A 24,559-nucleotide genomic window follows, 5' to 3' on the forward strand; every position below is an offset into this window, starting at 1 on the left:
GGTCCCCCTCTCCCCCCAGGCCGGGAAAGAAGGACCATGGAGGGGGGGTGGGGGAAAAGTGGGGACAGGTAACTTAGAGATCCCCCCCATTGGAGACCTGCTGGGGATCTTGGGAGGCAGGTTAGCAGTGGCGAAGCGAAGGGGATGCGTTGAAGGGCTAGGTTGGGGTCCCCAGAGGAGGAGGTCAGGCGCTGACACCCTTGGCTTTCCCTGCTTCCAGCTCCTGGCCAACGGCCTGCTGAACTTGCAGCGAGTGGGACTGCTGACCGAGGTGAGTGGGTGCTCAGGAGGACCTGGCCCATCCCAGGCTCTGAGGCCACAGAGTGGAGGTGGGCTCCCAGAGAGTCCCCCAGGCTGCTCTGTCTGAATTCCCTTGACCTCATTTTCCAGGACACCCCCTGCCCTCCTACTCCCCTTCCTGCTCTAGACCCCAAGCAGGCTGGCCTCTCCTCTTTTCCAGACTCAGCAGAGCTCAGCCCAAGTGCCAGAGGAGTAGAAGGGAAAGCCCCAGCCCCTTAGATCTCTCAGCTCCCCTGCAAGTTTCATCCTGACCCCACACTCTGCCAGCCAAGCCTGTGGGTCCTTGCCTGTCCACGGCCAGGGCTGCCTGACGGTGACCTGCCAAGGCTTGTGGCTAAGTTCTGCTCCATCCTCCAGGTATCAGCTGAGACCCTGTTTGGAAATGTCCCTAGCCTGATTCGAGCCCACAAGAGCTTTTGGGAGGAGGTGCTGGGGCCCACCCTGGGGGCAACTCGAGCCTCAGGCCAGCCTCTGGACCCTATCAGCCTGCGAAATGGCTTCTTGATGGTGAGACATGGCAAAGGGCCACATCTGGCTGGGGCGGGCCTGGGAGGGCCCAGAGAGGTCCTGTCTGCAGGGTATGCCTCTGCCACTTGAACTCTTCTATGACTTGAGGGGGTCTGAGAGCACAGCCCCCACCCCAGAATATCACCTCACCTCCTGCCCTTCATTCCACAGGTATGATCTCTGTCCCAAAGGTTCTTTGGTCTTTTGGTGACTCTTTTGAAATGAAACACAGCTATCTCAGGGAAGGGTTATACCTAATCTCTTAACTATAAAATCTTACTTCTTGGCCAGAGATGCATTGCCAAACAGCAGGGAGAAGAATGGGGCCTCAGCAAGGCATCCCCCGGGTGACTGGGGCCTTGCAGAGCTGGAATGGGGTACAGAGGTGGGGGGCTCATCTCCTGGGAGCCATAGGCAGGCCCCTTCCCCAGGAACAGGGCTTCTGGGCAAGCCTCAGGTCACTAGCCACCACCTGTGTGAAATGGGACCTGCAGTGTCCTGAAAACATTCCAGCTGAATTATTGATGATGGGAGAGTACATCCCCAGAGCAGCAGGGCACAGCAGGGGCTGTGCATGGGGGCTCAGAGAGTGGCAGTGGGTCTGCCTCCTGGGACCTCAGTTTCTCCCTGGACTCCGGAGAGAGTCAGGGGTTGGGGAGAGCGTCATGGGGAGTAGGGATTGGCGGGAGCTGGACTAAGGGTCAGTGAGGGGCTCTCTCCCCACTGCCCCCCGTGCTCTGCAGCTGGAGGCCAGATTTCGTGACCTTCTTACCCCCGCCTGCCCATGTCTGTCCCTCAGTTCAGCCAGCGGTTCCAGCCCTATGTCCAGTACTGCCTACAAGTGAAGCAGACCATGGCTTACGCCCGGGAGCAGCAAGACAATAATCCTCTCTTCCATGCCTTTGTGCAGGTGGGAGAGGGGGTGCCTGGGAAGGGGGCTGGGGCAGGCCCTAGACAACCAGGTCATCCCTGATCGCCAGCTGGGTCCGAGGCCGAGTCCATCACTGGAATGGGGCAGCAGGGGGCTGGCAGACTCCTCACCCCCTGCCCCCCTCTGCTAGCAGTGGTGTGAGAAGCACAAGCTCGCGGGGAGGCAGATGCTGGGTGACCTGCTCATCAAGCCGCACCAGCGCATCACCAAGTACCCACTGCTACTCCAGGCTGTGCTTAAGAAGAGTCCTGAGGCACGCACCCGAGAGGCCCTGAACGCCATGGTAGGTGGCCTGGCAGGGCCATGCCCTTGGGAGCTGGGGACTGATTTCCAGAAACTCTTAAGGGTCTCTTTCCTCATATGTATGTGGCAGCGTGGCACTGGCTGGCCACCCACGTTGTCATGGACTGGCGGAGACATACAGGGTAAGGAGCTGAGCTGTTCCTCCTTCCACACCCCGCCCGTCACCTAGATTGCCACTGTGGAGTCATTCCTGCGACACATCAATCAACAGGTCCGCCAGGGTGAAGAGCAGGAGAGCCTGGTGGCTGCAGCCCAACGCATCGGACCCTACGAAGTGCTGGAGCCATCCAGCGAGGAGGTGGAGAAGGTGAGGGAGGGCAGAGGGAAGGAGGCTCCGAACAAGCAAGGTCCCCAGGGGAACAATGAAGCAGCGGCCTGGAGGGTAAGGGGCAGAGCGGCCACAGAGGGGCCGTGTGCATCACTCCTTCCCCATGAGGAGGGCCTAAGGGGTGGCGTTCCAGAGACTGAGAAGGAGCTTGCTGGATGCTTCCTCTCCCTCCAAGAGGGCAAGGATGAGGCGGGAACCTTCCCGCCAGCGACAGAACAGAGAACCACCGTGGCTGGGAGGGGGAGGCAGCCCTGCCTGGCCCCATGATCCTACCCACCCCGTGTCCCTCAGAACCTGCGTCCGTTCTGCACCCTGGACCTGACGTCCCCCGTGCTGGGGGTTGCTGCTGAGCACACCAGGCAGCTGCTGCTGGAGGGACCCGTGCGAGTGAAGGAGGGGCGAGAAGGAAAGGTGAGGGGCTGTGGGGAAGCTCGGAGAAAATGGGAGCTAGACTGAAGAGAAGAGAGGGATGCCGGGAGACAGAACACAAGTCAGAAAAGCTGGAAATGGGCAAAGAGGTGTGTGTGTGTCTGTCTGTCTGTGTCTGTGTGTGTTGGGAGGGGGACATGGCATGGCAAGCTCTGGTTGTTTGTATGACCCTGGGTCAGCCATGTTCCCTGACTGTGAAGCGAGAGACGGGACCGAAGTGACACCCCTTCCAGCTCGAGCACGCCACAGTTGTGCACACGTGCACACATGCATGCACACCACACAGGAGCCTGATCCGTGTCCCGCCCTTCCCCTGCTCCAGCTGACCCTTGTCTCTTTCTCCTACACATGCCTTCCCAGCTGGACGTGTACCTCTTCCTCTTCTCTGATGTGCTCCTGGTGACCAAGCCCCAACGCAAGGCAGACAAAGCCAAGGTCATCCGGCCCCCACTCATGCTAGAGAAGCTTGTGTGCCGACCACTACGAGACCCTAGTATGTCTCTCCTGTGGGGACATTTTCCTTCTCATTTCCTCTTGGCAAGGGGAAGGAGCAGCCAGGATGGGCATCAAATGAGGTCTAGCCCTTGAACAGACCTTCTTCTCCACACAGACAGCTTCCTGGTGATCCATCTCACTGAATTCCACTGTGTCTCCAGTGCCCTCATCGTGCACTGTCCCAGTGCTGCAGACCGTGCCCAGTGGCTAGAGAAGACCCAGCAGGCCCAGGTATGTGAAAGCCAGAAGTGGGGAGGGCTGGGGGGGCTCCTCAGAAGTCAGAGATGGGAGCACAAGAGGGAAGGAGGAAGAGAAAGAGGCTGGGATGGATGCAGGTTGAGTCTGGGTCAGCCCCTCAGGAGGGAGACACAGCCTTGACCATCCGTAAGAGCATGAAAGAAAGCCTTTGGCCAGCGACTGTGCCAGCCACTGGGCGAGCCCAAGACAGCATCCCCTAAAGGTTTTCACACCCTGAAACAATGGGCCTCTGGACTTTGTCTTCCATTCAACATCAATGGAGCACTTGCTAGATGGAGGCACTGGCTGGGTGCTAGGGGTTCCGAAAAGAATAAAGCACCATCCCTCCCCTCAGGGAACATGCACTGCAGCCTAGCTAGACATGTTAGTATACAAATAATAGAAAATATGTACACAGAAGGGAACTATGACCGAGAAGGGAGATTTTCATTCTGTCTGGTGGGTTGGTTGGGAAAGCGACAATGCAGAGGGATGGATGCTGAGACCCCTTCACAGGCGGCTATTGTCTGAGCACCATTTGTGGGGATATCTAGGAGTTCATTAGGGGAACAAGGATGGGAAAGAAGGGTATTCCAAATGGAGAAGCAGAATGTGCAAATGTGGGAAACATGAAACATCATGTGTGTTGAGAGAAGCACTGGCCTAGTAGTTCATATTACCAGGATATAAAGTCCAAGGTCAGGTATAGTGGCAGAGGCCAGATCATGCCTACTACTAGATGCTATCTATGCTAAGGAACTTGAACTTTGTCCTATAGATGACGAGGAACAAGTGAAGGTATTTAACAGGGCAGATTTATGTGATAAAAGCTAGAAGAATTCAAGGGATCCAAATGGAGCTGTACTAGTTACCAGAAATTTAATGGCTTAAAGCAACAGAGATGTACTCTCTCACGTTTCTGGAAGCCAGAAGTTGAAAATCAAAGTGTCAGCAAGCCCACATTTCCTCTCCAAGACTCTAGGAGAGAATCCTTCCTTGTGTCTTCTGGCTTCTGGTGACTTCAGGGGTTCCTCAGCTTGTGACTGTCTCACTCCAGTCTCTGTCTCTGTCTTCATGTGGCCTTCTTCTCTGTATGTCTCTGTGTCCAAATCTCCCACCGGGGTCTCTAATGCAGACACCAGTCATTAGACTTAGAGCCCACCCTAAATCCAGGATGGTCTCATCTTCAGATCCTTAACTAAAGATCTTTGCACATCTGCAAAGACCCTTTTTCCAAACAAGGTCACAATCACAGGTTCTGGGGGTGAGGACCTAGACATATCTTTCTGGGGCCACTATTCAACCCACCATAGAATCAGAATGACCAAAGAGTAAAGATTTAAATTGGCCTTTTAAGGCTAGGGAAGATCATGAGCAGAAAAAATCAAGGGAGCAGTTGGGTTGGATTATCTGGGGGACAGGGACCATGTCTGTCTAAGTCAGGAGCAAAGGGTTTATGTGAGCAAGTGATGAGAGGCCAGGTTCTACAGGATCCCCAAAAGCTACAGAAGAGGGTGGACAGGATGACGTTGAATTGAATGGGTTGGCAAGAGAGAGCCACCATGGATTCTTGAGCAAGGGAATGCCATGGTGAAATCAGTGTGTTCATCTTGAATTGACAGCTGGCAGGGTGATAGGTGGGCTGGAAGGGGCAGAGATCGGTGGCAGGAGATTTACTGTACTAGTTCGGGCGTGAAATACAGAGGTTTAGTGTCATGTTCTTAGGGACATGTTGCAAAACAGGGGAAAAAATGTGTGGGGGTGGAGATAGAGTAAGGAACTAAAGAAGAGACAGGTGAGCCTTTGGGAGACTGTGGTTAAGAGCCCATACTGAACACAAGAACTGGTTCGGACACCCATTCTACCTCTTCCTAGCTGGGTGACCTTGGGTGAGTTATGTGCCCCCCCCCACACACACATAAATAATAACAGTCCTTGCCTCATGCGGAAGAGTCAAGGAAGTCATTCTAATTAAGCAGGCAGCCTACTGCCCAGCTCTAGGTAAATGCTCCCAGTGCAGGTCACAGGTTAGGAAGATTTGAAAGATCACTTTGGCAATGGAACCCCTGAGTAAAACAAAATCTTACAAAGAGAGAAACCTGTTGGGTTAGTTGTTGCTTCCTGGGAGGGGTGGGTCTAGGGTACTATTCAGTTTTAAGCGGAAGCGCTTTGAAAATGATGTAGGGGGGGATAGCCGAGTGGAGATATCTTAGGGGCTTTGGGAAGGATAGAAATACAGCCCTGGGGTGCAGGTGGGGACAAAGAATGAACTATGAAAGTTGCTAAGGGAATAGATCTTAAAAGTTCTTACCACAAGAGAAAAAAAAAATTTTTTTTGTAAAGTGTATGGTGATAGATGTTAACTGGACTTACCGAGGTGATTATTTTGTAACATATACCAATAGTGGATCATTACTCTGTACACCTGAAACTAATATAATGTTATATGCCAATTATACCTCAATTACCAAAAGGGCATTTTGAACAAGGAAAGACTATTTCTAAAGAATGCAACTTCATTATTTTTACAGTTTAAATCAAATTGGTGGTTCTCATAGCACTTGCTTTAATGAATAGATAATAATGATTTGTCATTGGCACATTAGGTCATTAGGGCTTCTGGAACTTGTGAAAAGAGTTTGTCCTTTAAACAATTTTAAGCATTCTTCCTGCAATCTTTCCTATAATACCATATCATAATGTGGAGAGCTTATTTAAGAAAAGGGAAGTTGGAGCTTAGTCTCTGTTTAAATTGTGTATTTAAAACTATGAATTAGGAGAGTAAAAAATAAATATGAGGATTTTGCCATTTAAAAAAAAAGAATAAATGAAAGACAGAACCTCAAGATCTTGTGTCTTTCAGCCCTGCTGGACTGCCACTTCCTTGAATACCTAAACAAGCCACAGGGCTCCCCAGGGCAGCAGGAGGGGGGCCCTTCCTGGAGCCCCTTTCCTTCACCACCCCACTGTCAGAACTTTTTCTTCTTCCTCTGGTTCCCAGTCCCGAAATGACACCCCCTCCCACCTCCCTTTAGGACCCCCAGGGGACCACTACAAACTGTTAGGATTTTATTCCAACTAATTCACCTTCAGAAGTCTCACTCCTGGTTAACGGGAAAGGAGGTCACTTCTGATAGGTAACCAAGCAGTGCACCAGCTCCCTGGCCTCGCTTAGCAAAACAAAGAACAAAGAAACTGAAATTAGTTTGTCCTGCTATTGTCTCACACTGAATTCTTAAAGAAAACTGCTCTCTGTTGCCACCGGTCTTTGTAAACTGATGGGAGCAATAGAATATCTGTTGGTCCCCTTGATAGAGCAACTGCCCGGGGATGGGACTGTTGCTTTCTCCCCCTCACAGAAATGTAGGTGTAGATTTATTCCCCACAGGTCTAGCCTGGGGAGCTTAAACTTTTAGGGGAAAAAATGAGCTTCTCCAAGGAAGACAGACTAAATCCTGGGAAATGCCCCTGCTTAGGGACTGGGAAGAGGAAAAGGGAACCAGTGATGGGAACAAAAAAAGCTGTCAGAGACAGAGGTCCAAAAATGACCGGAGGGGAGACTGAAGCAGGCAGCTGAGGGAATAGCCAGAGCCCAGCTCTTACCAGTTATCTGTGTTCTTACCGGAGTTATGTCATCTCTCCAACCCCAGTCACCATCTGGGGAATTGCAGTGATAGTGAGCACTACCATGCAGGAGAGATGGGACAATCATTGCTGCTTCTTGGCACGAGGCCCAGCACTTAATGGGCGCTCCATAAATGTTTGTTATTGTCACCATTAAAAGACAGTGGTGGTCAGTGGCGCCAGGGCAGGGCTATGTATAGCTGACTGGGGAAAGGCCTCACAGCTGCTGTTCAGAGTCCGTGGGCACCTTGAGAGATCCGTGTTAGTTCACTTGGGGAACTTTGGGAGGAGCAGATGAATCGAGGAGCGACCACAGAGGCAGCAGCGGGAAGAAGAGGCATTTCCTGTCAAGGCTGTGTTCTCCACCAGAGCAAAGGAAGAAGAATCCTGCTGGGGGAGTCCTCCCTTCCTCTTCTTGGCTCTGTGGAGGGGTCACATTTTGGCTAAGGCACCAATTTTCTCTTCCCTTCCCAACTTGTCTCTCCTCTTACCCAAGCTGAGAAGATCCTCCCAGGGTTGCTGGAGAGGCTTTGGGGTGTCTGGGAAGACCTCAAATAGCCCCATTCCCTGGTGCCTGAAGTCCCCTCCCTCCCTGCCTTTTCCTATGGTTGGGCCAGGGGCACGTTTAGTGGACATACTTGTATTACCCCACCCCTTCCTTCCAGTTCTTTCCTTCCACACACCATTCCTATCCTGGACTTCCCAAACACTCAGTTGAACTTGGGTCATATGGGGCCAAGGGCATGGCATCTCAGCCGGACAAGCAGGCTGCTCCAGCTCCACCCTGGCCCCAAGAACGACTCCGCCCACCATCCTTATTTCTTGTTCCATCCCACATTGGAGAGGAGGGAGGGGGTCATGGGACCTGGCCTGGTGTGTTGGTTTCCTACCCCCAGGCACCATCATCCCTTGCTCTGGCCAACTAACTAGTCTTATGAGACTGCTAAGAATCTTTGCACTGCTTTGTCACTTCTGAGACTGAGGGACTGGAGACCCAGAGAAAGGAAACTTGCAATATAAACCTGATGCCATTTTCCTACCCCTGTTCATCCATTTTTCCAACATGTCTCTTATCCTGACCCAGCTACTGGCTGTGTTTCTGGAGAGGCTTTGGGAAGGTCCAAGTGTCCAGGAGTTGCTGGTTCATATACCTCAAGCTGGGGAGATAGTCAAAATATTTAGCAATCAGTATGGCGTGTCATCATCCAGTCAGAGTGGAGCATCTTGGGGGTGGGGGGTGTCCTAGAGGCCCGCTGCTGTGCCATGTTATCCCTCTAGCTGCTGGATCTTGAGGGATGGGGTAGTCCTAGGGAAGGGAGGCAGGAGGCTCAGATAGCAGCCCTTTGCTTACCAGTTATGCAAGCACTCCAATATTTTAACAATGATATGGCCATACCAGCGAGTACTGATATCAGAGCTGCCCACAGCTGCCACCAGCACCTCCCTTTTGCCCAGCCTCTGCCTTCAACCTCTCTGCAGGTTCTGCTGCCTTCCCTCCCCCTCCCCAAGCAAATGTTGTCCTTTAAGGCTGCCCTTCAAAAACAGGGCAGTTGCTGAACCAGGACTCAAAGAGAAGGCCCAGTCCCAGTTCTGCTTCTCGTCCCATGGGACCTTGAGCAAAAGCCTTTGTCTTTCTAGGTCTTGTTTCCTCATCTGTAAAATGGGCTAATATCCATGCTGTCCACCCCGCAGGGTCATGGTGTGTATCATATGACCACATGCATGTGAGGGGTGCCCTGTAAGCCACTTCTCAGATGTCACTACTTGATTATCAGGGCACCTGTGTGAAAATGTTGAGGGAAGAAGACAAAAAATATAGTGTACCCTCTCTCTATTCCTCTTGCAATGGTCTTGCTTTCATCTCTGAAGAACAGCAGAGGAGAAAGCCTGACCCTATCCACCCTGGTGGCAAGAGCAACTTGAGGCCCAGTACCCTTCAGAACATTTACATTGCCATCACCATCTATCAGGGAGGGCTTCCTGAAGGAGGGGACAGACTGGATAGAGGGCTTGCAAAGGGGGCTTGAGAAGCAGGAAGACCTGTGCAAACAGGAAAAGGGGACTTCTGTTCACCCCACCCACCCCCAGGGCCAGCTCAAGAGTTCAGATCCTGGCTCCATCCCATTTTCTTTTGCTTCATGACCTTGGCAGTTACTTAGCCTGAGTTTTTCCATAGTAAAGTAGGAGTAACAAATAATATCTGCCTCATAGGCTTCATAATATATTCAGAATCTTTGAGGATTAAATGAAATAATGTCTGTAGAGCACTTAGCATCAGTCTGGCATACAGCAAGTCTCAATAAGCGAGAGAGAGCTCTTAATGAAAGTATGCCCATCCCAGGTCACCCTGCAAAAGCTGAAGGCAGAGGAGTATGTCCAACAGAAGAGGGAGCTCCTGGCTCTCTATCGGGACCAGGACCAGGAGTCCCCAGGCACCAGGCCCTCCTCGCCTTCCCCGGAGGGCTCTCAGAGCAGCGCAGAAGGGAGGTAAGACCCACAGGGACCACAAGTCTCTCAAAGCAGGGGAGCTGCAGGCAGGGAGAGAGAGAAGAGGAACCCACAAGGCAGAGAAATGTCAACACAGTTTTGGGGGGCATTGGGAATAGATCAAGGAACCCAGGCTATAGGATGGAGTAGAACAGGTTTGGCACCAGCCCTGCAAAGGGCCACATGGGACAGCCTAGGGGGTTAGCCAGTCTCCGGTTGCCCGGGTGAAGGAAACAGACGCAAGCGACGAAAGGTCCCTGAGAGGAGCAGGCTCCCCAGGCCAGGGATGGAGAGGGAAAACCAGGATGGATTTGCAGAATGTTCCAGCTGCAGGGATCCATTGAGTCTAAATCCCCGGAGAGGGCAAAAGTTTCATTCACAGTAACACAGCTGTTCAGCAGCATGGTTAAGGAGAAAACAGATCCATCACTGGGGGATAACCTCAGGGGAGCTCAGGAACCCTTCAGCAAACACCTGAGCACCTGCTTGATACAAGGTCCTGGACCAAGTGCTGTGGCTAAAATGCCTTAGAGGAGCTTACTACAGTCTAGCCAGCAAGATGAGAAAATAATCATACGGTGTAAAAGTGATACCGAGTAAGTGTGGAGGAGGGGCCGTTTCTGGATGGGATGAGACTTCCTGGACTTGAACTTGACCCCTCAGCACCGGACTCTGACCATTTACTATTACTATTACTTGTAGGACTCCTGAGTTCTCGACCATCATCCCTGACCTGGTGGTGACAGAAGACACAGATGAAGACTCTCTGTTGGTACCAGATGATACCTCGGACTCTGGCTACAGCACCCTGATCCCAGGCTCCCCCAAGGGGCCCCACTATGTGAGCCGTCTTCACCCACAGGCCCTTCGGCGTGACCCTCGCCTCACCTTCTCCACCCTGGACCTCCGAGATGTTCCTCTGCGCCCTCAGCCTCCTAACCCCCAAGCTCCCCAACGCCGAAGTGCCCCTGAACTGCCAAGGGAAGTTATCCGAAGAGGAAGCAGCCTTCCCAGGGGAGATCCACCAACCTGGTCTGAGGAAGAAGATGGGACCTCAGTGGGAGGGAATGTGGTAGCGGAAACCTTGCATCGGGCCCGACTTCGGGGACGGCTCCCCCCATCCCCGACCCACACAGACTCTGCTGGGGAAAGCCCCTGGGAGTCCTCAGGGGATGAGGAAGAGGGGTCCCTCTTCCTGGGACCTAGCTGCACCCTCTCCCCCCGCCCCCTGCGGGCTGAGGATATGCTGAGAGAGATCCGGGAAGAATTGGCCAGCCAAAGGATCGAGGGCATCCCCGAGCCTGGGAACAGCAAGCCTCGGAAGCTGACCCGGGGCCAACTGCAGAGGATGCGTGGGCCCTACATCTTACAGCTGGACACCCCCCTGTCCACATCGTAAGTGCTGAAGGGAAGGTGGCCTGGGAGGGAGCAAAGAAGGCCCGTATGGAGCGGGAGGAGGTGCCAGAGTAGGATGTCGGTGGGACGGAGTCAGTAGAGAAGGAGGGCACTACCAGAGTGGGGGGCCATGGCAAGGAAGGGCACTTAGCCTTGCTCTTCACCCCACATCTGACTTGACCTAACACCCACCTCCTTTCTTTTCAGAGAGGTGTGAAGGGCACTCAGGACTTTTGGCATTTCTCCCAGAGGAAATCTCTCCCCGAGAGTGCTGGTCACCACCCCACCCCTGGACTCTACCTCAAGGACCACACTTTCCACTAAGAAGCCACTCCGCCTCTCCTGCTCAGAGGGCTTTGGGATCAAGTGCTGTACATTTTTGTAGCATAGACATACCAGAGCCCCACATAAAGTCGTGCATAAAAATGACTGCCTGGCCATCGCTAGTTGAGGATGGGAAGAAAGGGAACCTGAGGGGGAGGGGCGTGCGCACAGGCTACTCCTTTGTCAACTGGCATCATGGTGGTGGGATGTCTGGCCCAAGCTCAGGGCCTTTCCCATCCCACGCCATCAGGAGCGGGTCTCTGCCCGGACCTCCCACACCCACCACTCAGAAGGACCACCCCCTCCAGGAGCAGAGCTTTAATTCCAGAGTTTTAGTGTATTTACAAAAGTCCACAGCTCCAGCTGGCGGCCCCATTGTTCTGTGCTCGCCCCTGCCTTCGGACAGGTCAGCTCACTCTGTGCTTGTCCAAGCAGGGGGCAGAGGGGTGCCCAGTTTCTATTAGTGTAACATAATTGATACAAAGATTGCTTATCTACTGTGAAAAAGGCCCAGGGACCAACCAGAGGCCCCTAAGCTGCCTTGCTTGGTTCTCCAAACCCAAAATGGGCGGTGAGGCAGGGCGCCCCCTATCTCTGCAGCCACAAGCTTGGGCTCCTGGCACACCCAGCCACTCTCAGGATCACACACACACACACACACACACACACACACAGACGCCTGTCACACACAAGGCTGAGCCTCTGGCAGTGCTCCGGCAGCTGAGAAAATCTATGTACACTGAAAGAGTAGCACCAAGTAGGTGGCTGACAGCCATGCCTGCCGTTCCAAGGCCCCCGTCCAGAAAAAAGGGTCCGAAGGGCATCTTGCACCGTCCTTCCGGGCAGCCCCGCCAGGAGGCATTGGTCCTCAGGGCAGGCCCCTGCCGGGGCGGGGCGTGGCCTCATCGCAGGAGGCGGGGCGCCGGCGAGAGGGAGGCGGGGGCACACAGCGCCTCCTCGATGTCCTCCAGGCAGCCGAGCAGTTCCATGTCGCGGAGCACTCGGCCCAGCAGCTCCAGCGTGGCCTCGCGCCGCGGCGTACGCCGCCGCCAGGCCGCCAGCATGCTGTAGTGCGCCTCCCGCAGGCAGCGCCCGTTCTGCAGCTCCAGCCGCTCGATCTCGTGCTCCCTCAGCCCCAGCCGCCGTACGAACTCCTTCCAGCGCGACGGGGGCACGCCGTCCACCACGGCATACAGAGTCGCCGGATCCGCTGGGTCGGCTGCGGGGAAGCCGGCGGTGAGCTTCCAGCCGCGGCGGCGGCGGCGGCGGCGGCGGCGCCCCGGCCCGCCCCCCTGCAGTCCCCCTGCAGCCACCCCCGCCCACTCCCCGTCGGCGCACGCGCCCTTTAGGAGCCCTGCCCACCTGCTCCGTCCAGGAACTCACCTTCTGGGCACTGAGTGTGGGTGCTGTCCTCCGACTTCTGAGCAGGGGTGGGGATGGGGGTGGAGGCTGGAGCCGCAGTGAGGATGGGGCCGGCCTCCTGGTAGGGTGAGGCCATCTCTCCAGAGACTGATGCAGCCCTGAACTTAGACCAGTCACTAGGGGTGAAGACGGACCTGGGGCTGAAGGTGGGGTTGGGGATGGGACTGAAGCTCGTGGTGGGACTGAAACCTGCCACCGAGGCCAGGGTCTCAGGCTCCCCCTAAAATAGAGAAGGCACAGCATTAGCAGAGGAGAGGAAAAACAGCCCCAAACCTCTTTACTCTGGAAGGGGGTTGGGACTAGAGGGAGTTAGGGGTGGCCGAGGGTCATTTGCGTATCACAAGATTATAATGGACCATCAGGGAAGACTGGGGGTAGGTTCCTACTTTCATCTTACCTCCTTTGTAGGTGTCGATTTCCCACAAACTGAGAAAAAAGAAACAAAGCGTCACAAATTTCACTTCCTCTCTCAGCCCTGGCACCCATACTGGGGCTGGCCGTGGGGACTTGTGGTGACATGCTTCAGGGCCAAAGTGGCCCCGGGGACAAGAGAACTACTGATGTAGCATGACCTCTCACAAGCCATCAGGGCCGCCTCCTGCCGACAGGGTTCTCGGCAGCAAACGAAGGGCACACTCCTCATTTCCCTCCGTGGGCTGGTCCATCCTGCCCACTCACCCTCCTCCCACATCCCCGCCAGCATGCTTTCCCCTCCCAAAGGCCCCAATCACTCACCAATGGAGAAGAACCTGGGCTTCTGCCGTTGGTAGCGGCACATTACACCGATGAAGGATAAAACGCAAATGCCAAAGAAGATCACCAGGGGCAACAGCACTGTGGTACCTGGAGACAAGGCAGACTGTGGTCTGGGGAGGGGATATAGCAGGAGGCAGCAGGGCTGGCTGGGTAGGTGGAGGGGCAAGGATTAGAACGGGGCAGGTGAGCATGGGAACTGGGTGATTTGTCCTCACCTGGGTCCTGAGGGACCTTAACCGTTTCCACAGGGGGTAGACACCACTTTGTGCACTCTGTGTTTTTCTTACAGCTAAAAGAAGAGATAGTACAGGTGAATAGGGGCCCTCCCATAAGAGGAAGACGGGGCGGGGCGGAGGGGCTCAAAGAAAAAGAAAAAAAAACTCCACCTCGTTGCAAACTCTTTGCTTTACGAATATTTTAGCTCTCTCTTGATATAATGGAAATTAAACCTCTCCTGGGAAATTAAACTTTTCCTGATGCAGAGGAATGAAACGCCAGTTAATCACAAAATCAATTAATTTTAGAACTGGTCTTGAGGAGGCTGTGTAGAAAAAAATTAAAAGCGGTGAGAGACGGGGCATGAATTCCAGCCCATTCATTGGCTAGCAGCGTGAAATCCAAGCAAGTCATTTAACCTGTAAGCCTCAGTTGGCCCATACACAAAATAAGACTCTTACCCACCTGCCAGAATTGAGGAGTTAAGTGAGATCAGTCTGCCTGACATATAGTAAGTGCTCAGTAAATGGTAATGGTCACTGAATCGTTTTACTGACGAGAATCCCATGGTAAAGAGAGGCTGGAGAGCTTTTTCTTGAGATAACGCTGCTAGTGACAATCCCTGACTTTGAGAGAGGGGTCAAACATGCATGTGAAAAAATTTAAAATACAAATATATTGTTGGGGGCAGCCAGAGAGCACTCTAGAACAAGCACATCTTCCCCCATTGGGAGTTGTCACTGGCAGCATGGAGTGATGAGAAACCCATGGGGGGCTAGAAGGAACTCAGGGGAAGGTGAATGCTCAGCAGGAATCTGAAAGCAGGAAGAGGCACTTTTGCCCACCTCACAAGCTCATGGTGAGAACCTCATGGAATGAGTGTGAAAGCTCTTTGAAGCAGCAGAGCGGACTTAGAAAAAGAAAAATAGTTCGGTGTAAGACACTTTGTAGCTATACAACTTGCCAAGTGGATGTCCTTGGCCTTACTTTAAAGGTGAGAAAACTAAGGCTCCGAGATGTTAAGTAACTTGCCTAAGGTCACACAGCCCAAGTGGCCTGGCTGAGATTTAAACCCAGGTCAGTTGAACTTTAGAGCCCTCAGAGTTCCTTCTTTGCAAGCGAGTGTGCAAGACCAGGCTCCGTGGAGCCAAAAGAGGAGGCCTGAACAGAGACTGGGGAAGAAATACCATACTGCAGCAAAGATGCCATCAAAAGTAAGAAGCACCATTATTTACATACTACATACACACACACACACACACACACACACACACACACACACACACACACACACACGGACCTGCCAGTTAAATCATGATACATCATCAATTGTTAGATGCAGTCTGATTTCAGAGATGTGAAAATGCACGTCCTAGACTCGATGAACTGTAGTAGACCCTGTCACCCCACAATCCAAATGTCTGAATTAAAAGAACTGCAAGGGCGCCTGGGTGGCTCAGATGGTTAAGCGTCTGCCTTCGGCTCAGGTCATGATCCCGGGGTCCTGGGATCGAGTCCCGCATCGGGCTCCCCGCTCAGCGGGAAGCCTGCTTCTCCCTCTGCCTCTCTCTCTCTCTCTGTCTCTCATGAATAAATAAATAATCTTTAAAAAAATAAAAAATAAAAAAAATAAAAATAAAAATAAAAGAACTGCAAGTCCATGAAGTATGAGTCTCTATTCCCAAAGACTTCTTCAGATTTTAGGAGCAAGTCCCCCCGGGGTGGGGAGGGAGTGTGGGAGGAAGGACTATCTGGTGTTTTGACACTAAGTATCAACCACTCAAACAGCCAGTAAGAGCCAGAGCATCCTGGGGTGTCTCCCTTGCCCTGCTGGTGGCTCTCACCGGCAGCCACCGCACCCCACCCCAAGCCCCCTCCCCACCCGATCCAGTGCCCAGCAGCTGGCAGAGATACTCACTGAACACAAGAGACGCATTCATTCTCTCTTAGAAAGAAACCCGCGTGGCAGGTGCACACGGTGTTCTGTCTCTCCTTGCCTGTGGGGAGAGATGCAGCACAGCTAGGGGAGGACCGCCCTGCACCCCGAGGATCACGGGGAAAGCCAGGAGGGGCAGGAGAGTGGAGGTGGTCCCACAGACTTCGGGAGTGGGAAGGAGGGGAAGTGTTGCATCAGGGAGCAGGGGGCACAGAGGCGGAGAGCTTCCTCCTGAGCCAGGGCCACCCTGGGGCAGGGAGGGGGGCCGGGGTCAGGAGAGCCATGCTCACAGGAGATCTGCACCGTGCCATTGGGGCAGAGGCTGCAGTTCACACACTGGAAAAGGGTTTCACTCCAGTAATGCCGGTACTGGTTCTCCCGGCAGCCGCACACAGTGTCCCGGTACACAGTGCAAGGAGAAATCTCCACTTGGTTCATTTCTGGACAGGGGAGGAGACGGGGTGTGAGCCCCTGCCCCACTGCAGTGTGTGTGTTTTTCTCTGCACACACGTCCCCACCCATGCACTCACCCATGCACGCGCATTCCCGCCCACACCCACCAGCAGAGATCTGTCCGCCCTCAGGGACACAGGCACGCACACTGCTCTAACCGAGCCACCTGGCGCTCTGTTTAGAGCCCTTGCCGCCTCCTGAGACTCACCTTTTCGGCATTTGGAGCAGCTGAGGCACTGTCTGAGGTGGTTCTCAGAAGCTGTGAAGGTGCCATTTTCACATTCCCTGCAGTCCGTGTCCAGCCCTGGGCCGGGACAGTCATTGTACAGGTAGGTCCCTGTGATGGGGTGGCAGGGTTAGAGCTCAAGGAAGGAGACCCATGCTAGAGAGAACAGCCAGGGCCACCCTCCTCCCCAAGTCTCTAACAGAGGAAAGAAGGGAGAAAATCCCAGCCCAGGAGAGGCAGCAAAGTTAGGAGACTGGAGGTGAGAGACCCCTAGGTTCTAGAACCTCTGGAAAAGGCAAAGGAAGAAGCAGGACCCCATAACTGAGCAGGTTTGCTGTAACCGCATTCTTCTACCTTTGTGACACTTTGTACAGCAAATGGAATTATCTCGAGGGTGAATATATTTTCCTTGGGGACACAGAATAGCTCTCTTCTCCCGGTCCCTGAGGTGAGGGACCAGTGCCGTAACCCTTAAGGGGTATATTTCCACCAACAGAGCCAGGAGCACCTGGGGAAGAATCAGACAAAGGAGATCCCATCAGGAGAGGGTGGGTGGGAGCCTTAGAGGTAGCAAGTCCAAAGCCTTCCCAGCTCAAGTCCTTCCTCAGTGGAACATTCTCCCCAGGCCAGGCGACTCCCGCTCACACTCGTTCTTTCTCTAAGCTTAGACAGCTGGCCCCATGTGATCCAGTGCTTAATTCTTCCCTAGAACAACTAGGGACTAATTTTTGTCCCTCCAAGTCAAGGCTAGTAGACCCCAAGCCTGGGCTCTATTTTATCCTTCTTTCCCCATAGCAGCTAATAGTGCTGGACGCGGGACAGGTGTTTAAGAAATGTTTTTTTGATTGAGAACTGGCAGGTTACCTCAATTATGGCCCTTCCTTCCAACAAGGAGCCCTAAGGATTGGGGTGTTGTTTCTCCATCCGGTGCTATGTTCGTAGTGTATTCACTTTGTGAACAGTCACAGAGGTGAACAGTTAGGATCTGTGCACTTTCCTGGGTTGTGTTATACCAGCAAAAAGGTTTTTTATAAAATCGGATTGGTGTGGAAGTAAGTGATGTTTCTGTGGGCACCATTCCTGGGGAGTGGGCAGAAGCAAAAGGAAGAATTTCTTTATAAATCTCTATCAGAACCTCACTTAGGATTGTGCCCTCAGACTCCAGGCCATATCCCCTTCTACCACCAAATCTGCACAAAGGCCCCAGGCTGGCCAGGGCAAATGGGGAGGGGAGTAAAAGGGAAAGTTGTGGGTCAGGAAAGAGGCTGGTGATTGACGAAGTTTAGGGGCAGGCAGGAGTGGACAAATGCATGTAGGTTACACGCAATAGAGCTGGCCAGAGGCTGGTGTCTGGCTCAAAGGACCATCAAGTCTAGAGCTGAGGGTGGCTCAGGGAGTCCTGCAGCCATCTGCACACCAGGGCATGCTGGGAGGCATGTTTTACGGACTCGGGGCAAGCCTAGGGCAACTGAATCACCTGCTCAGTTCTGGCTTCAGAGCCAGGGACAGCAAAGCCAGGAGTCAGTGTCAAGCTCCAACCCAGCCTTGGCCCATTGATCTCGTGTCAACTTCGTTCCAGCTTTCCCTTGGTCTTGATTTGGTTTTCCCTCTGCTATAAGTGCCACTTTATGTAAAGATAAGAGGATGTCCTCAAAGTGTGTTAAACACTGGGGAGCAACAGATCACAGAAACCCCAGTCTGGGACAGGAGGGCATCGCAGCCCACAGCCCAGTAGGCGGGCAGGTGGGCAGGTGGGCAGGTGGGCATGTGATGCTCTGAGGCACCCTCTGGGGGATGCTGCAGCCTGGAAGCTGGAGCCTCAGCCTCAAACAGAAGCCACCCTGAGAAACACAGCCGCAACACCCCCCCACCCCCACCCCCACGCCCCACAGGGCTGGGCTCCCCTACTCGGAGGGCAGCACCCTCCTTGGCCCACTCCAGAACTGTTATCTCCCCTGAACAAGACTGGGGCGTCCAGCGCAACAGGAAGAGTTTGGGGTGGTTCTGGGAAGAACTTCCCAATCCTGAAAGTGTGGTTCCTTTCCCTGAAGAAGAGCTGCCGGCGCTAAGGTTACTAAGGTTACTGGCACTTGAAATTCCACGCGGGCCCGCCTACCCCCCACGCCCAGGAGCAAAGCCAACCAGCAGAGACAGAGTCAGGGAGAAAAACTAGGGGCTCCAGTTCCGAGACAGCCTTGGTAGGGAGCTTTTCAGGGCCCACTGGCCTGTGAGGTATAAGCTTCCCGGGGGAGCGAGCGAGGGAGGGAGAGAGGCTTTCTCAAGCCTAGTGTCTCCCTCCTTCGCCAGCACTTTTGGGGTTAAGTCAGATCCGGGAAAGGGAAATCTTTTCCCAGCAACTCCGCCCAGTGACTCAGGCCAGGGAGGGAGGGCATCGAGGGGAAGGGAGAGAGAACCAGCAGCTTCCCCAGCTCCTCAAGGGTCATGACTCAGCACAAAGACTGAGGGACCCGCCAGCCGTTAAGACCCCATGTGAGCCCTTCCTCCAGTGGGCCAGGCTCTCCCTCCAATCCCCACCAGGAGTGCGCTTCCTCCCCCTCCCCCTGACCCTCCCCTCCTCCTCAAAAGAGCCAGGCAGAGGACCCTGGTCCCACTTGGCCCACAGATTTCGGGAAATGGCTCCCTCTCCCATTCCATCCCAAAGGGAAGTCTCCTCAACCCCTGGCTTCCTCCCATCGGGTCACTACCCACCCCTCCCTGAGGGGCCTCTCAGCTCCTTCCCGCCCCTCAGCATCCTTCCTTTAGACCGGGCCCCGCCCTCGCTCCTCCTCCCCATTCAACCAGTCCCCAGCCGACAGGCCTTTTCCCTGGGTTCTCACAGGAGCCCCCTGACACTCCCCAGTTCCAAAAGAAAGCAAACCAAGGCCGCCCTCCCACCCGGGGTTCACTGCATTCCCACAGCTTGGCTGGTTCTGGCCAGTGGGGTTGGGGTTGGGGACCTCCCTGAGGTCCCCAAACAACCCTTAGGAAATAAGGCCAGTTCTGAGTCTCCACAGCACACCCCCCCCACCCCCGCCAAGTCCACTGGCAGCACAGGAAACATTCCAGAGCCCTGAACGCCCACGTCCAGGAGTGAGGAAGCAGGCGGGCGAGAAGAGATGTAACACAGCCAGCCCCTATTTCCCAGGGTTCTCATAGCCCCCGGCAGCGCCCCAGCCAGCCCTCTCTGACCCCTAGTAGCCAGGGCCTCAGGCCCCCACCAGTGGGTACCGTTTGCTGGCACCAGCTAGCTCCAGGGAGCAGGTCCTCAGCAGCTGTATCTTGCAGCTAAATTAGGAGGTGAGCAAGCTCTGTGCCCCAAGACCCTAGCCAGCCTGCACCTGTCATCTGGAGCAGGGGAAAGGCAGGAAGCTGGGAGGTGCCTGTGGAGAGATAGTTGAGGGGGTGGCCCAGCACCCCTCCAACTCCCCCACAACTTCCGCCTGGGGAGACTTTAAAGTGTGACTTCCTGTGCTGGGGCTGCAAAGGGGGCGGAGAAGCTAGAGAAGCGGAGAGAGCGACCCTGTGGTCTAACCCTGACCCAGCACCTCACGACCTTCGCTGTGCCCTTCCCCTGCATTAATTTGTTCATTAAATTAAAACGTGTTTGTTCTATGAATGTCAAAATCTTTGGGGAGCTTACGACAGCTTCTCCTCCAAGAGCTCAGTCACGATCCCACCTCCCTCCCCTGAAGCCCTCCATTAACGCCACTTCCTCCGCTCAAGCTCATTAGATGCTCAGCCCCCTGTGAACCTCAATACCATGAATTAACTATATCTACTTTGGGCTCTTATTATAATATAATTATCCTGGGTGAGTAGATATGATCTCCCCAAACAGACCATAAACTCTATGAGATGAGCAATCAGAGAGCGTGTGTGGTCAGAGATAGTGTCTTATCCTCCTGGGTATCTTCTCAGCTCCCAAAATGAGAAGAGCAAAATAAGTATAGACTGATTGGCCTATCTAACAACTCATCTGAGCTCCACTCCAGTTGAAGCCAATGCTTCCCAGAGAGGGAAGTAGAGAGTCAGTGCCCCCTTGTAAGAACACACTTATCTCCAGGGGAAAGTTCTCAAACCATGCCCACTCCTTCACACACATACACACACACACACACACACTCTCTCTCTCCCCCACTGGAGAGTCTGATGAGTGTTCTTCTCCTTTTGAGCATCACTGGTGACTGAATGCAGCCCATACAAACGATATAAAGGCAGATAAGAGTTGGAGAAGCCCTGCTCTAGCCTGTTAGGTGTGCACTTCATCTGGCTGTTCCAGAACCCTTAACATGCCCCACACTCAACAGATCCATCTCCTGGTCTAGACAAATGTCACACCACCAACTTCTCAGCACCAGTGCCCAGAGCTCTGCTACCCTTCTCTCCTCGAGGCCTCCCTGTCCCGATCCTGCGGCCCCTGGGTCTGTCGGTTCATCTTGCCAGTCCTTCTTCAGTGATCTCTCAGTCTTGTCCATACCCATGGGTTGCCTCGCATTTGGATTATTGCAACTGTCTTCCAGCTGACTGCCCAGCCACCAGCCTCTTTCCTGCTCCGATCCATCCTACTCACTTCTTTAACTGTGTTCGCGCTTCAGCTTGTAGCCACATGTGTGGGAATCATCTTCTCCAGAACCTGACCTGGAAAATCATTTCCACAGGTCACTCTTTCCCTGAACGAGTACTTGCAGAGGTCCCTCACTGCTATTCTGAACATGTTCGCAGGCGCCATGGGCCCTCAGGGAACTCTTTCTGAATGAATGAATGAATGAATGGATGGATGAATTCCTCCACCTGGGACCACATTCAAGATTCTCTCTTCATCCCCTCCCCCACTCCCTCTAATGTTCTCATTCTCATTTCTTCTTGTTCCTCAACATGCTCCTTCCACTCCAGCCAAGGTGTTCTGTCTGCTTCCTGCCACCACCACCCCCAACACAAAATCCCACCTCTCCCTTCCCCTACTCTCCCTCCAACCAGTCTCCCTTCTTTCTAGCCACACTGCCAGTGAGTGACTTCGAATCTCAGCCCCCAATCCACTTTTCTATGAGGTTTTCCCTTCCTCATTCCATCTGACCAAGGCCTGTTCCTTGATTCATGCAACAAAGAGTTAGGGAGCACCATCTAGGCACCAGGTCCCATTCGGCTGCTAGGGGTCTACGCCGAATACACTGCTCATGCTGTCCAGTTCTCGGCGGGGTCAGAGACAGTCCCTTGCAGGCTCTTCGGTCTAGGCAGGGGGTGCTCCTGGAGCACTGAAGCCAGAGCTGAGGCAGCTGGATGATGCTCATTCCCTTCCCTGGTTCTGCCTCGCATCGGTGTTCTAGGACACTACATCGAAATGCTTTTGTGGGTATTCTCCGCCCGCCGCCCCGGACTGTTCTGAAACCATTTTTTTGCTGCAGGCTGTCTTGGCTCCCAGACTGTAAGCTCTTTGAGAACAGCAAAATCCTACGAGGTTTGTCACAGTCTCTCCAGTATTCTTCCCCACTATCCCCCCCGACACAGCATACTCCTGTGCTCGGTACTGCCCACTGAACGGTGAGCAACTGAAAAGCTCAGACACCTCGAAAACCTTCTGTTTCCCTTCAGGCTCCAGGATGAGCTCGGGTCCCTTCCCAGTCACACTCCCACAGGGGCTGGATGCTCCACCCCAGCCCCCAGGCACTTTCCTCTATCTGTTCAGACTACCCATCCCCTCTGTTTTCCAAACACAGTAGCCACCAAGCAATTACTACCAATACTACTAATACTAACAAGACAAACCGAACATTTAATTGAGTGCTTTCTATATGCTATACTTTATTTCTCTACTAGAATGGAGACTCCATGGGGGCAGCGATTTTGTTCACTGCTGTCATCCCAGCACTTAAAATAATGTCTAGCACAGACCCAGCACTTGCTAAGTTGAATGCTTAACCCACAGTTGACCCTTGAACAACGCAGAGATTAGGAGCGCCAGCCCCCCACTTAATGAAAAATCCATGTATAACTTTGAATCCCCCAAAACGTAACTACTCATAGCCTACTGTTACTGGAAGTCTTACCAATAGCAGAAACAATTGATTAACACACATTTTGTATGTTATGGGGAGTATATACCAGATTCTTACAATCAAGTAGGCCAGAGAAATGAAAATGTTATTAAGAAAATCATAAAAAGAAAATACATTGACAGTACTGTATTTAATGGAAAAAATCTGCACATAAGTGGACCTGCGTGGTTCAAACCCGTGTTGTTCAAGGGTCAACTGTATATCAATCTATTTAATCTTCAAAACGACATTATGAGGTTGTGTTTATTACAGACGTTTTGGAGATAAAGAAACTAAGACATGGAAGGTTCTGTAGCCTGCCCAAGCTCAGGCAGCTAGTCGGTGAGGGAGCCAGGATTTGAATCTAAGCGATCTACTCCTAAAGAGAGAAAAGAAGGAAGACCAGGCACCTGGGAGAAGGACAGCCTTGAGAGGAGTCAAGAGAAGGGGCTGGGGAGACAGGAGGCGGGGCGGTGAGGCCTAGATGGAGAGAGGTGCTGCCCGGGGAAGCAGGGTCTGGAAATGTGGACGCCAGCAGAGAAGAGAGGGAGAGGGAGGAACCAGGGAGAAAAAGTTTCTTTTCTTCTTTTGTATTTGTTTATTTATTTTTAAATACGTTCAGTTAGCCACCATGTAGTACATCATTAGTTTTTGATGTAGTGTTCCATGATTCATTAGAGGAAAAGTTTCAAAAAAGGAGACCATCGTGGGGAAACTAACAGAAAAGGAAGGAATGCTTAGGAGAGACAGCACAAGACCCAGAGGAGAGGACAGCGGGGGGTGTAGGCCGGGAAAGGGCAGAGACATGGAAGAAACCGGCCAGCGCAGGCCGGGAAAATCCACCCCAGTAGGTGGGAGACAGGGGCTCAGAGCACGGCACAGGGTGACTCCAGGACAGGCAGGGAGATCAAGGATACATTGAAACGAGGCTGAGGCACAAGAAAGGGACATTTTCCAGTGACGAAAACAACTTTCTACTAACTTCCCCAAACCGAGCTGTAAAAGAAGAAACCAAGACATTGTTGTTTAGGCCTGTGGGAAGGGGGCTGGAAGGCTGGCACAGGGAGGGGGACAAGGCACCAGGTGGGGGTGGTGCTGGTTGTCCAACAGAAGCCACCCATCTAGAAGCAGAGCCAGAGGCAGAGGGTGAGAAATGCCTCCAGGTGGGCGTCCTGGCCCTGGGGAGGGCACTGGGGATGCTCTCCATGGGGTTGCCCTGCCCCTACCCAGTTCCCACTCTACTCCCAAATACCCCCCTCCACACAGGCACACACACACACACACACACACACACACACACACACAGCATCCCAAACTTACCCACCAACCCATGTCCCTTCCCGGACTCAGTTTCCCCCTTCACTAGCATCCAACTCCTACCCTCTGCCAGGGTTTGCTCAGCCCGGGCCCACCGGCAGCCCCCCCTCTCCCAGCCCCCCCCCAACAGGCTGGCCAGCCCACCGATGGACAGAACTCTGAATCATCGGGACTCCGAGGCCTGAATGTCCTTCTTCCACCCCTTTCCTTACTCTCCCGAATCTACCCCACCCTCGGGGATCACCTGCCCCCACATTCCCGGCCACCTCCTGGCCCCAGCAAACTTCCTTGGCTGTCCTCGGCTTCTCTTTCACTGTCCCCCTGGCCTCCGACTCAGGGCCGGCGGCCGAATGGGGAACCCGAACGTCTGGCCGCGTTTGAAGTGGGGCCACACTGGCCCGAGGCCGGGGCGGGGGGGGGAGGGGGCCTGGGCGAGGGCCCACTCCTGCCGGGCGGCGCCCTCCTCCCCTCCCCCAGCCCACTGGGCCCTGGTCGCGGGGCTCACCAGTGGCAGCAGGAGGCCAGGCACGGTGGGGAGGCCCATGTCCGGCCAGCTGTGGCCTCTCACTCCCCCATCAGGGCTCAGGCAGTGGCGGCGGCGGCGGCGGAGTCCGGGATGCGCGGGCCCGGCAGGTCCCGAGAGGAGCCCGGGGCCGCGGGCAGGGGAGCTGAGGTGGAGACCGGGGTGAAGATCACGGCTCGGTCCCGGGCCGGGTCCTCCAACCCCAAAGGCCAGAGCTGGAGCCCGAGTCCTGCGAACTGGGAGAAAATTAAAGCCGAGAGGAGCGAGGAGGTGGGAGGGCAGGGAGAGTGGCAGATGGGGTGTTGCAACTGCGGGACA

At 53.9% G+C, this 24,559-nt stretch overlaps 2 protein-coding genes across 11 annotated transcripts in view; one reads left to right on the forward strand and one right to left on the reverse strand.

Moving 5' to 3' along the window:
- PLEKHG6 (pleckstrin homology and RhoGEF domain containing G6) overlaps positions 1 to 11,451 on the forward strand; it is a 30,537-nt gene extending 19,086 nt beyond the window's left edge. For 9 of the 10 annotated variants that reach the window (XM_073888727.1, XM_073888732.1, XM_073888733.1 and 6 more), the window contains 11 exons: positions 221 to 271; positions 658 to 807; positions 1,607 to 1,717; positions 1,872 to 2,021; positions 2,211 to 2,348; positions 2,661 to 2,780; positions 3,159 to 3,291; positions 3,409 to 3,524; positions 9,496 to 9,641; positions 10,344 to 11,036; positions 11,244 to 11,451. In XM_073888727.1, coding sequence (XP_073744828.1) covers positions 221 to 271; positions 658 to 807; positions 1,607 to 1,717; positions 1,872 to 2,021; positions 2,211 to 2,348; positions 2,661 to 2,780; positions 3,159 to 3,291; positions 3,409 to 3,524; positions 9,496 to 9,641; positions 10,344 to 11,036; positions 11,244 to 11,253 — 1,818 coding nt within the window. In that variant the 3' untranslated portion in view covers positions 11,254 to 11,451. Of the gene's footprint in view, positions 1 to 220; positions 272 to 657; positions 808 to 1,606; positions 1,718 to 1,871; positions 2,022 to 2,210; positions 2,349 to 2,660; positions 2,781 to 3,158; positions 3,292 to 3,408; positions 3,525 to 9,495; positions 9,642 to 10,343; positions 11,037 to 11,243 lie in introns of those variants that run through there. The other variant, XM_073888734.1, reaches the window with a different exon arrangement.
- Positions 11,452 to 11,663: 212 nt separating this feature from the next.
- Positions 11,664 to 24,559, reverse strand: TNFRSF1A (TNF receptor superfamily member 1A). The gene is made up of 10 exons (XM_025851738.2): positions 24,224 to 24,559; positions 16,724 to 16,877; positions 16,352 to 16,480; positions 15,981 to 16,130; positions 15,673 to 15,751; positions 13,754 to 13,827; positions 13,518 to 13,625; positions 13,180 to 13,208; positions 12,744 to 13,002; positions 11,664 to 12,579 (listed from the first exon to the last, which is right to left on the reverse strand). Exons 1-10 carry the CDS (start codon positions 24,260 to 24,262, stop codon positions 12,263 to 12,265), a joined length of 1,338 nt encoding a protein of 445 aa, XP_025707523.1. The 5' UTR covers positions 24,263 to 24,559; the 3' UTR covers positions 11,664 to 12,262.

This window comes from Callorhinus ursinus, unplaced genomic scaffold (assembly GCF_003265705.2).
Source record: "Callorhinus ursinus isolate GAN/ISIS: 27379988/994484 unplaced genomic scaffold, GSC_fseal_2.0 scaffold94, whole genome shotgun sequence".
NCBI classification, from domain to species: Eukaryota; Metazoa; Chordata; class Mammalia; order Carnivora; family Otariidae; genus Callorhinus; species Callorhinus ursinus.